At 47.6% G+C, this 12,734-nt stretch overlaps 1 protein-coding gene across 1 annotated transcript; it reads right to left on the reverse strand.

Moving 5' to 3' along the window:
- Window positions 1-413: 413 nt before the first annotated feature.
- Window positions 414-12,732, reverse strand: LOC121837879. Its single transcript, XM_042293737.1, has 18 exons — window positions 12,614-12,732; window positions 7,362-7,421; window positions 7,099-7,167; window positions 6,835-6,903; window positions 6,570-6,638; window positions 6,307-6,375; window positions 6,042-6,110; window positions 5,777-5,845; window positions 5,514-5,582; window positions 5,249-5,317; window positions 4,990-5,113; window positions 4,731-4,799; window positions 4,466-4,534; window positions 4,206-4,274; window positions 3,941-4,009; window positions 3,676-3,744; window positions 3,413-3,481; window positions 414-2,829 (listed from the first exon to the last, which is right to left on the reverse strand). The coding sequence occupies exons 1-18, from the start codon at window positions 12,697-12,699 to the stop codon at window positions 694-696; spliced, it is 3,372 nt and encodes a 1,123-aa protein (XP_042149671.1). The 5' UTR covers window positions 12,700-12,732; the 3' UTR covers window positions 414-693.
- Window positions 12,733-12,734: the final 2 nt, after the last annotated feature.

Raw genomic sequence — 12,734 nt, forward strand, 5'->3', positions numbered from 1 at the left:
CTACCCCATCCAGGCATTACACAAAATGCTAGGGAGGCGATAAAGGACCTTCGTTGCAGGGTGGAAAGATACCAAAGCAACTTCAAAAAATATGCTGACAAGCACAGGGCGGTCAAGACTGAATTTCAGGGGAGGAGACTGCATGCGCGTCCGACTGCCAGGACATACAACAAAGGGCACTCCATCGTTTAGTGCCCCAGTCAGAATAGAAAAAGCACTCAGACCCGGAATGTTTCTAATAGAAGACGGACACTGTTGGAACTCCTCAAAGTTAACTAGAACGGTTGCTCCAACAGATCTCGGCATAGCAGTAGAGGTACCAACTACCGAATCCTTCATCAGGTCCAGACCCAAGAGGAATGCACGGCCTCCTGATTGTTACTCTCCATAACAGTCTTTTTACTAGTGGGGGAGTATGTCATGTTGGCCGAAGAAGTGGGAACGGGAGCTGACGGGGAAAGGAAAAGGAAGAAGAGAATAGAATAAAGATGGGCGTCACGCACAGTGACTAGCTACAGTACATGCCTGTCTGTTTTCTCTACAATACGGCATTGAGCTTCTCGGCGTTGCCGCTATGTGGCGTCGATTTCGCTGGAGTTGCCAATACAGCTGGGTCTGGTCAAGAAGATAAACTGGCCAGCAGCTCTAGCATGTGAGTTAGAGCAACACTTCCCATGCATGTTAAGCCTGGGCTTAATCACGTTCAACCTTGTTCGGAAGTGGTATAACAAGGAACGTGTTCTCGGTACGTTCCGTAATTACGCATTTAGCAGCGAGCTGCTTCGAGCTGCAAGCAATTAGGGCGCCCGATCGCATGCCTTCTCGTACAGACAGAAACTGTACCCCCAGCTGTCCGTCCTTGAAACCAACTACTGGTGTCAGTTTCATTTTCTCCATGAGAACAAGGTGTTCAACATGAGACCTAGTGCTTGATGGCTTAAATACAGCGAGTGCCTGTACAATGCCAAATGAACCATCACTCAGTTGAGCAACGCAGTTGGCTCTTTTTGGCATTGGGTAGGTCTCGGAGTGCCACAGGATGCCATTGCACTGAAACCTGTGATAATAGACAATGCTTAATGGTAGCGCATTCAGGGCCCTCTCGAGTGCCACCTCGAACCGGATGTCTTGAGCACCTGAGCTCTGCCTAGTGTAAACAACTACATCGCCCTGAATCTGGGTGCCTGTGCGCCCGATGGTCTTCCGTCCCATCATTTCTTCAAAAAACTCTGCTGCCTGCGGGAGGTTCATGCTGCTTACCCACGGGGCCAGCTCCTGCCATCGGATGAACGTCCTTGCGATTTGCTGGCCCACGCACTGTGTGCCTGCAAAGTAGCTCAAAAGCACTGCATTCCTTCCTTCAAATGGAAAGCAAGAAGTAGCCCACAGGGGTCCCCATGCTATCACAGCATCTGACAGATGGAGAAGTTGATGCACATTGTACGACATATGCTGAATGCCGTACAATCTCTCCATCTGCAGCACAAACTTTGAAAGCAGTGCTCGAGCTTCACAGATGTCCGTGAATGACACTTGCTGTTTTAGCAGCAAGTATGTGCCATAGGCCAACAGTGCGAAGTGCTGGAAGTACTGCGGCGGCAGCACCGGCTTCAGAACCACATAACCATAAAACAAAAGGAGTGCCCTAAATTCTGAAGCCTTCCAGAAGGCACGTTCCTCAAACCTCCTGGGTGTGCGCGTGATTTCTGTGGGTGGTAGGATGCCCAGGAGAATACCGTTCATGACCCCTAGCTTGGTCCCTACATACCAAGGCTGGTCGTGATTCTCTGTGTCCAGCCACAGCTTTAGGAGCTGCCGCATCACACCCAGACAAACACAGTGCTGATAGTCAGGGATGAACCCATCAATAGGGTTGAACCGAGGAAGTTTCATGATTAGTGAGGGACCCTTGACACCGTTGACTGGTGCTCCAGGAGTTCCCTCCTCTGCCTCAAGTGTGTGGGCTTCTTCCGAACGCTGCTCAGGTGCAGGGTCCAGGTACGGATAATGAGAGCCTCCTGGGTGGTAGCACCACCCACATCCGAAGTACCCATTGAACTGCTTGCAGTTCTTCACTGCCGATCTTGCAACGGCGTCTACAGAGCAGACGACAGCGAATACACGTGTGTTGACTGTTTTTCCGTCTCTAATGCAGGGAAACCCTAATGCTAGCTCCTGAAGCTCTCTTGTAAATGGCTCTAGCAGAGCACTCATATTTGGTTTGGTGTGTCCAAACCAAATGGCTGGCATCAGCATGTTTGCTTTCCGCATGCTTGGATCAAGTTGGATAATTTGGCATTGTATCGGCCAGATGTCATATGTGGACTTCTCGAACACCCTTATGCCGTCTGTGTTCCAGAGAAGCGATAAGTCGTTCTCTGAGAAGTCCTCACACAGCCTCACATGCTCTAGACCATGAGCTATGTCTGACAGCAAAGGCCCAACGCTTGTTGCTGGGACCCACTTGAGATTTGGCTGACTGAGAATTCGCTGGAGCTGTTCTTTCAGTGGTATTACCAAAAAGAACGGACAAGAATCTACATCAATTTCTGCCCCACAATTCTCACAGTGGGAGATATCAAGTGAAGCTCCTAAATAATCTTTACAGACTAAACAGTAATAATGTTTGTCCGCTTCAGCTGTATGGGCACCCAAAGCCTTCATCAAGAGGTACTTTGATTGTGGTACCCTTCCAGGCGCAATGATGTTCAACATCCTCAGAAGGTCCGCTGTTGATTTATCGCCATCTTTGTGACGTAGAGTATATGACATCACAAGGGCAGCTAATTCAGATGTGTCATCAGACTCGTCTTGGCTAGCTGCAGATCCCTGTAAACAAGAAAACAAATCCTTTAATCGCGCAGCACAGCATTGTCATCACAGTGCACTGAGCGTATTTACTTGAGTAATAGCCACACTTTTTACAAACAAAGCCTTCACATCTTTACCCTAGAGACAAGCTAGGATAACCAATCACTGTGAAAAACAGAAGGAGCCTAGCGAATGTCACGGGAGAGATTGTCTCCATCTGATGATATTTGTGCTGAGACAGCATGCATGATTTTTTACAAATCCAACATTCAGATGCAAATCACATTTTTGCGAAAAATTGCTTTCTCGACTTTGTTATTCGCTGTTTGTTCTGCAAAGCGTGATGATTGGCTGAATGGGGCCCTGCAAGAAAGATGCACGAGCTTCTTTCATAAGCAGTGTTTATTTTACACAAGTGAATATGATAATGATATTCTTTATTGCTAGAACCACCAGGAGCAACTGAAGTGTGCGACCACCACCAATAATGCGGTTCCTTAAAGCATGTTTATTTGCATGGACACAATCGCAGACACAGTGCAGTTTCTCACGTCTGCTGTGGACGCTCGCAACTGGGTTTGCAAATGGATGTAAGGCTCACCTGTGCGTCTCCGCTGGAGGTGCCGCCGTCGCTCGGTGACACGCGCAGTGCGCTTGGCTGCTGCAAGCCCTGCAAGGAATTCGGAAGTTTTGTAGAATAACCAAACAATACAAGGGTGACAAGACTAAAACCACCCCTATTAATGTTTGGGGTTCCTTAAAGAATATTGATACGTATGAACACATTCGCAGACACAGTGCACTTTTTCACGTTGTCTGCTATGGTCGCTCGCAACTGGGTTTGCAAATGGATGTAAGGCTCACCTGTGCGTCCCCGCTGGAGGTGCCGCCGTCGCTCGGTGACACGCGCAGTGCGCTTGGCTGCTGCAAGCCCTGCAAGGAATTCAGAAGTTTTGTAGAATAACCAAACAATACAAGAGTGACAAGACTGTAATACCACCCCTATTAATGTTTGGGGTTCCTTAGAAAATATTTATTCGTATGAACACATTCGCAGACACAATGCAGTCTCTCACATTGTCTGCTACGGTCGCTCGCAACTGGGTTTGCAAATGGATGTAAGGCTCACCTGTGCGTCCCCGCTGGAGGTGCCGCCGTCGCTGGGTGACACGCGCAGTGCGCTTGGCTGCTGCAAGCCCTGTAAGGAATTCGGAAGTTTTGTAGAATAACCAAACAATACAAGAGTGACAAGACTGTAAAACCACCCCTAATAATATTTGGGGTTCTTTAGAGAATATTGATTCGTATGAACACATTCGCAGACACAGTGCAGTTTCTCACATTGTCTGCTACGGTCGCTCGCAACTGGGTTTGCAAATGGATGTAAGGCTCACCTGTGCGTCTCCACAGGAGGTGCCGCCGTCGCTGGGTGACACACGCAGTGCGCTTGGCTGCTGCAAGCCCTGCAAGGAATTCGGAAGTTTTGTAGAATAACCAAACAATACAAGAGTGACAAGACTGTAATACCACCCCTATTAATGTTTGGGGTTCCTTAGAGAATATTTATTCGTATGAATTCACATTCACAGACACTTCTCACGTTGTCTGCTACGGTCACTCGAAACTGGGTTTTGCAAATGGATGTAAGGCTCACCTGTGCGTCTCCGCTGGAGGTGCCGCCGTCGCTCGGTGACACGCGCAGTGCGCTTGGCTGCTGCAAGCCCTGCAAGGAATTCGGAAGTTTTGTAGAATAACCAAACAATACAAGAGTGACAAGACTGTAATACCACCCCTATTAATGTTTGGGGTTCCTTAGAGAAAATTGATTCGTATGAACACATTCGCAGACACAGTGCAGTTTCTCACATTGTCTGCTACGGTCGCTCGCAACTGGGTTTGCATGTGGATGTAAGGCTCACCTGTGCGTCCCCGCTGGAGGTGCCACCGTCGCTGGGTGACACGCGCAGTGCGCTTGGCTGCTGCAAGCCCTGCAAGGAATTCGGAAGTTTTGTAGAATAACCAAACAATACAAGAGTGACAAGACTGTAAAACCACCCCTATTAATGTTTGGGGTTCCTTAGAGAATATTTATTTGTATGAACTCCCATTCACAGACACTTCTCACATTGTCTGCTACGGTCACTCGCAACTGGGTTTGCAAATGGATGTAAGGCTCACCTGTGCGTCTCCACAGGAGGTGCCGCCGTCGCTGGGTGACACACACAGTGCACTTGGCTGCTGCAAGCCCTGCAAGGAATTCGGAGGTTTTGTAGAATAACCAAACAATACAAGAGTGACAAGGCTGTAATACCACCCCTATTAATGTTTGGGGTTCCTTAGAGAATATTTATTCGTATGAATTCACATTCACAGACACTTCTCACAATGTCTGCTACGGTCACTCGCAACTGGGTTTGCAAATGGATGTAAGGCTCACCTGTGCGTCTCCGCTGGAGGTGCCGCCGTCGCTTGGTGACACACGCTGTGCACTTGGCTGCTGCAAGCCCTGCAAGGAATTCGGAAGTTTTGTAGAATAACCAAACAATACAAGCGTGACAAGACTGTAAAACCACCCCTAATAATATTTGGGGTTCTTTAGAGAATATTTATTCGTATGAAACCATTTGCAGACACAATGCAGTTTCTCACGTTGTCTGCTATGGTCACTCGCAACTGGGTTTCCAAATGGATGTAAGGCTCACCTGTGCATCTCCGCTGGAGGTGCCGCCGTCGCTTGGTGACACACGCAGTGCACTTGGCTGCTGCAAGCCCTGGAAGAAATTGGAAAGTTTGTTAGAATCCCCAAACAATACAAGAACGACGAAACTGTGAAACCACCCCTGTTAATCTTTGAGGCTCCTTAGAGCATGTTCATTCGTTTGAACACATTCACACACAGTGCAGTTTTTCACGTTGTCTGCTATGGTTGCTCGCAACTGGATTTCCAAATGGATGTAACGCTCACCTGTGCGTCTCTGCTGGAGGTGCCGCCGTCGCTCGGTGGCACATGCAGTGTGCTTGGCTGCTGCAAGCCCTGCAAGGAATTTGGAAGTTTTGTAGAATAACCAAACAATACAAGAGTGACAAGACTGTAAAACCACCCCTAGTAATATTTGGGGTTCTTTAGAGAATATTTATTCGTATGAAAACATTTGCAGACACAGTGCAGTTTCTCACGTTGTCTGCTATGGTCGCTTGCAACTGGATTTCCAGATGGATGTAACGCTCACCTGTGCGTCTCCGCTGGAGGTGCCGCCGTCGCTTGGTGACACACGCAGTGCACTTGGCTGCTGCAAGCCCTGCAAGGAATTGGGAAGTTTTGTAGAATAACCAAACAATACAAGAGTGACAAGACTGTAAAACCACCCCTAATAATATTTGGGGTTCTTTAGAGAATATTTATTCGTATGAAAACATTTGCAGACACAGTGCAGTTTCTCATGTTGTCTGCTATGGTCACTCGCAACTGGGTTTCCAAATGGATGTAAGGCTCACCTGTGCATCTCCGCTGGAGGTGCCGCCGTCGCTTGGTGACACACGCAGTGCACTTGGCTGCTGCAAGCCCTGGAAGAAATTAGAAAGTTTGTTAGAATCCCCAAACAATACAACAACGACGAAACTGTGAAACCACCCCTGTTAATCTTTGAGGCTCCTTAGAGCATGTTCATTCGTTTGAACACATTCACACACAGTGCAGTTTTTCACGTTGTCTGCTGTGGTCGCTCGCAACTGGATTTCCAAATGGATGTAACGCTCACCTGTGCGTCTCTGCTGGAGGTGCCGCCGTCGCTCGGTTGCACATGCAGTGTGCTTGGCTGCTGCAAGCCCTGCAAGGAATTTGGAAGTTTTGTAGAATAACCAAACAATACAAGAGTGACAAGACTGTAAAACCACCCCTAGTAATATTTGGGGTTCTTTAGAGAATATTTATTCGTATGAAAACATTTGCAGACACAGAGCAGTTTCTCACGTTGTCTGCTATGGTCGCTTGCAACTGGATTTCCAAATGGATGTAACGCTCACCTGTGCGTCTCCGCTGGAGGTGCCGCCGTCGCTTGGTGACACACGCAGTGCACTTGGCTGCTGCAAGCCCTGCAAGGAATTGGGAAGTTTTGTAGAATAACCAAACAATACAAGAGTGACAAGACTGTAAAACCACCCCTAATAATATTTGGGGTTCTTTAGAGAATATTTATTCGTATGAAAACATTTGCGGACACAGTGCAGTTTTTACGTTGTCTGCTATGGTCGCTCGCAACTGGGTTTCCAAATGGATGTAAGGCTCACCTGTGCATCTCCGCTGGAGGTGCCGCCATCGCTTGGTGACACATGCAGTGCACTTGGCTGCTGCAAGTCCTGGAAGAAATTGGAAAGTTTGTTAGAATCTCCAAACAATACAAGAACGACGAAACTGTGAAACCACCCCTGTTAATCTTTGAGGCTCCTTAGAGCATGTTCATTCGTTTGAACACATTCACACACAGTGCAGGTTTTCACGTTGTCTGCTATGGTCGCTCGCAACTGGGTTTCCAAATGGATGTAACGCTCACCTGTGCGTCTCCGCTGGAGGTGCCGCCGTCGCTCGGTGGCACATGCAGTGTGCTTGGCTGCTGCAAGCCCAGCAAGGAATTGGGAAGTTTGTTAGAATCCCTAAACAATACGCCTCGCAAGTGGGCTCATTTTCGTCTTTTGCGCATGAGAAAGCAAGTAGCGGTGACGTCAGAACGCCGAGCCATGATTGGCTGATCGCGACCCCCTATCTCAGTGTCGTCTGCTCTCAACATCGTCTGCGACTGTCTTACCTTTCCTGCGACTTTCTGAAGTGTAGGTCTTTATGAGCGAGCTCGACTTCGCCTTTCAGAGAGGACAGACGAAATAACTCGAGCGGTTTTTGTCTAACAACTAGCAGACGCACATCAAGGAGGGAAGTCAAAGGACTCACTGGCGAGGTGTTCCGAGGGGCCGAGGTTTGTTTGCGAAGAACCGAGTGTTCTTTGCTCGGTGCGTGTCCGTGAGCGTGTCCGCAAGTTCCCTCCCAAATACTTTTTCCCTTCTTTCGTGTGCGGCGAGACCCTTTATTCTTTAACGGCGTCGGCGGGTTGGCGCAGTTAACGTCGTCTGCTTTACGTCTGCTAGTGAAAGCGATGGCTTCTTTACCTTTCCTGCGTCTGTCGGAGATTCATCGCTTTTTCACCGGCGAGAGTCACCGTTGCCTCCGGAAACAAGGAGATAACAAGAGGAAGAAATAGACCTTTTAATGTAACATTGAGGTCAGCGATCAAAGTATAATACGGGAAGGGTTCACAAGGGTCACGCGGGCATATTCCATTCAGCACGCCAGCCGGTCGTGGGCAGACAATCGCGGAGTGCCTCCTAGGCCTAACTGCCCAGCTCGCTTGGTCGCGTTCGGTGGAATCGTGGCCGTTGGAGCTTTTCACAAGTGTTTGTGGATCCAGCGTTCTTGTTCGTCGTTGTCTGTGTGAAGTACTTTTTACTTTTTTTCTTGCTGCTTGAAGTCTGGACGCATGAGAAGCGCACGTAGAAAAATAAACGTCCGTGGGTCGTCGCGACCACGGTGCTGTCGGCCATGCTAATTTGATCATAAGAAGCGCTTAAGACAGCTTCGGAGCTGTCGTAGGACTTCGTCGTAACCTGCGCAAAACTTACGAAAATTTTGTTTCGTAAATATGAATTTGTTCTTAAGTTTTGTCTTACGCACATTTTTGGCGTAAGATCGTTTCGTGAACCTGGCCTCTGCACTTCCGAAAGTCGCAGGAAAGGTGAGACTGGCGCAGACGACGTTGCGAGCAGACGACGTTGCAAAGGAGCAGACAATGCTCAGATAGGGGGGTCACGATCAGCCAGTCAGGGCTCGGCGTTCTGACGTCACCGCTACCCCTGCGCAAGAAGCAGACGAACTTGCCCTTCGCATACAAGAGCGACGAAACTGTAAAAGCACCCCTGTTAATGTTTGGGGTTCCTTAGAGAATTCTTATTCATATGAACACATTCGCAGACACAGTGCAATTTCTCACGTTGTCTGTCGTGGTCACTCAGCAATGTCAACCTGCAGTTTGGGGTAATGCATGCACCCCCCTCACTTCTTGCATCAGACATGTTTTTTGAAGCACCACTATTTGTGGACGCTGTGGCAGCATTCTGAACTGCTATCGCGAGACGCTTTCGCACCACGGAAAAAGGTTTGTGCTTCGAACAGCAAGTCTAGCCAAACAGGGTGTGGGGGATAACCCTCTCCGCAGGAGTTCTGCAACGAAGTTGATCAAGTAATGTTGACAGTAGGTTGATTTGTGACACCGCCTATGGCCGAGGCTACCGGGCGCCCTGTGGCACTTCCAGCTAGCCTCATAGGTGTTTTCACGCCTCACTGGAGAGGCCGTAAGAGAGAGAGAGAGCGCACATTAAGTCCGGCCATAGTCATGCTGACTTGACAATCAGTCAACCTGCAGTTTGGTAATGGATGCGAGGCTCCCCTGTGAATCTGGAGTGTGTCCAATGGACATTCCCTCATTGCCGTCCGACGCAGGTATTGCACTTGGCTTTTTGCAGACATTCGGCAACAGGTTAGTCATCTGCTGATGCATTACTGGTTTACACAAGCTGATTATGCCATAATGACAATATTTGCATGCACACCAGTTATTCTGACCAATACACAACTAAATCAATTCATATACATGCCAGAAAGCAAACAGCACATTCGTCGTTATATGTGATATGAAAGAAAATTATACTATATTTTATTCTTAATGCACACACACCCGCACACATGTTTTCGAAGTTTGTTGCACGATTACAGAATACATAATATATAATTTATTTTGGCTCAGGAGAGCCGAGGTGCCGCAGAAAGGCAGGTGGCCCATATCATAATAAACATAGAGTTATTACAATAAACGCTAAAGGCTCAGCTGGCGCTAGTGTCTACAGGACTTCCGGTTGCAAATTGAAGCAGACAGTATGCAGTCTAAATTTACAGCCTCCCTGTGTATTCCTATGGGAAAACGCACGTTAATATTGTCTCTTCGCCGGAAAATAACATAAATAACTTTTGTCATTTTGGTTGTACCGGATAGCAGGCACGTAGCCGGGGGGGGGGGGGGGGGCATAGTGCCCGCCCGCCCCCCCCGCCCCCCCCCCCCCCCCCCGAAACAACATCCTGGCTACGTGCCTGCCGGATAGTATGTACATTTCGACAAAAACCCCGAGACTGGGACAAAAAGGGACGGACACGCACAAAGTCTCAATTTGAGACTGTGTTTGTCCGTCCCTTTTTGTCCCAGTCTCGGGGTTTTTGTCGAAATGTTTAACCACCGCCAGCTCGTTTGCGCCCTTATCTTTTGTTCACTAGTATGTACCTTTATTGGCATTCTGAAAGTGTAACTGCTTAGTGACAGCATTTTTCTTTACTACTGAACGATGTTAAACTTTGCTCTATTTCAGGCCCAAACCTCTGTTTCAAGGAAGGTATGTGAAAACGAGGGACGATTCTAAGCAAACTAATGGTCGAAAGGAATGTAGAGTGCGTTCAAGGTTTGCTAGCATTTCAATGGTACTTATATATTGCTAATATGCCCGTCCTGTCATTGGATGAAAATGACTCCGTCATGCATCTTTACGATCGTTTAAAAAAACATTTGAACGCAAAAAAAAAAGCATGTGAGCTACAAAAGGTGTGTCTTTATTATTTCCTAGGTCGGGCAGTTTTTATCGGGCACTTGCTCTCTGGCTCCCCCTATTTGCAAAGAATTGGAGCAGGCGGGTGATGATATTTGAGCCCAGAACGAGCATCTTCGCACATATTCACGAGCAGAAAGACAAAGCAGCACTTATTTATTGCATTTTGCGTTATTTGCGTTAACAGTCTCCGACAGTGCACATAAATACATGTACGAAGCGGTTTTAACACCGTTTTTCACGCCACGAATTTCAAATAAAAATGCTGTAACTGACCAATTATTTCATCTGCGTGACTGAGAAATGTTCCAATGAGTCTAGTACGTAGAAATTGTTCGTGATATTTGCTCTTATAATCGAGTGCAGAGAGAAAAAGCTCTCGCTTTTTTTTCATAAAAACGCATTACCAGAAGTCAAGTTCTGGCTGCTTGCTGTCTGCTTCAAAATGCAACAGCACACTAGCGCCACCTGAGCCTCTAGCGTTTATTGTAATAACTCTATGATAATAAAGTCCCTCGAACGAAAAAAATATCCAGGGACGTTGTATCTAGAGCACTATATAGCTCCTTCGGAGCAGACGGAGCAGAGTTACACTGTAGCAGAGTACCGCAGAGCTCTGGAGTAGCGCAATCTAGAACGCCGTCTCTCGGCGACTAGCGGCGAACGCCCGGGGGTTCCAACTCTGGCCACAAATGCATGGGGAACGGGAGTAAATCGCTGCTTCCTGATAATTTTGGCGATCTATGGAACGACAATAGTTTTTGACATAATAAGGGAATATTTTACAATAATTTGAGCTAAGTTGTGCGCCACGAATTAACTTTTTTCTTTTTTTTTTTTAATTGCCTGAGCAGCATCATGCAGCAGACGACGCGGCGACGTCCCACCATTCACGTGACCCGCTCCGGCCAATCCATAAAGTCCATCTCCGCTGCGTAAAACAATCGTCTGCTTCACACGCCATTGCTTTGAAAATTGCCTTCGCAAAATTTTCACACGCATCCAATATTATTAAAACTTTTAATAAAGTGTTTATTGTTTTACCAACATCACGACAGACTAGTTTTGAAAAGTGTGAACTCAGCGTTTATTTTTTAATCAGCCGTGTTGAGTCGATCTCCATGTATTCTCCCATAGGGCGGGCGCCTCTTGGAACCCTGAGTACCACGTGACTCGCGCCGCGCTGCTCTGTCGGCCTTGTTGTCGGCGAAACACGCGGATCAGAGGGTTGCGCTACTCTGCTCCGTAGGAGCTATATAGTGCTCTAGTTGTATCTAGAGCACTATATAGCTCCTACGGAGCAGTGTAGCGCAATCCTTTGAACCCTTTGAACCCCGTGTTTTGCCGACAACATGGCCGACAGAGCGGCTCGGCGCGAGTCACGTGGTACTCAGGGTTCCAGGAGGCGGCCCGCCCTACGGGAGAATACATGGAGATCGATACAACACGGCTGATTAAAAAATGAACGGCGAGTTCACACTTTTCAAAACTAGTCTGCCGTGAAGTTAGTAAAGCACTAAACACTTTATCAAAGTTTTAATAATATCGGATGCGTGTGCAAATTTTGAGAAGGCAATTTCCAAGGCAATGGCGTTTGAAGCAGACGATTTTTGCTGGCAGCGGAGATGGGCTTTTCGGGTTGGCCGGAGCGGGTCACGTGAATGGTGTGACGTCGCCGTGTCGTCTGCTGCAAGATGCCGCTCAAGCAATTTTTTAAAAAGGTCAGGTCTTTGCGGGGCACAAAACGTAGCGCAAATTATTCTAAAATGTTCCATTATTATGTCAAAAACAATTGCCACTTCGTACATCCCCACAATACTAAAAAAAACAGCGATTGTATCACGTTCTCCATGCATTTCTGACCGCAGTTGGAACCTCCGGGCGTTCGCCGCTAGTCGCCGAGAGACGGCGTTCTAGATTGCGCTACTCTGCTCCGAAGGAGCTATATAGTGCTCTAGTTGTATCATAAAAGCTGCGGCGCCCATCAAGCTCGTTGGCGGCGCCGCGTCTAATAATAATAATAAGAAGAAAATACGATATATATATAGTATATATATATATATATATTTTTTTTTTTTTTATAGGAGAGTTGTGAACTTGTAATTACCTGAGCAGCGCAGTTGGGGTGGTTATTTCTTGTGCGAGAAGCTTCAGATCTTCTCCTTCTGGCCGTTCTCGGTGGTAGCGGCACATCTTCTTCGAGGTAGCGCTTGTATTTGGAAGGCATC

This window comes from Ixodes scapularis, unplaced genomic scaffold, assembly GCF_016920785.2.
Source record: "Ixodes scapularis isolate PalLabHiFi unplaced genomic scaffold, ASM1692078v2 PGA_scaffold0__279_contigs__length_252992795, whole genome shotgun sequence".
In the NCBI taxonomy this organism is placed as follows: domain Eukaryota; kingdom Metazoa; phylum Arthropoda; class Arachnida; order Ixodida; family Ixodidae; genus Ixodes; species Ixodes scapularis.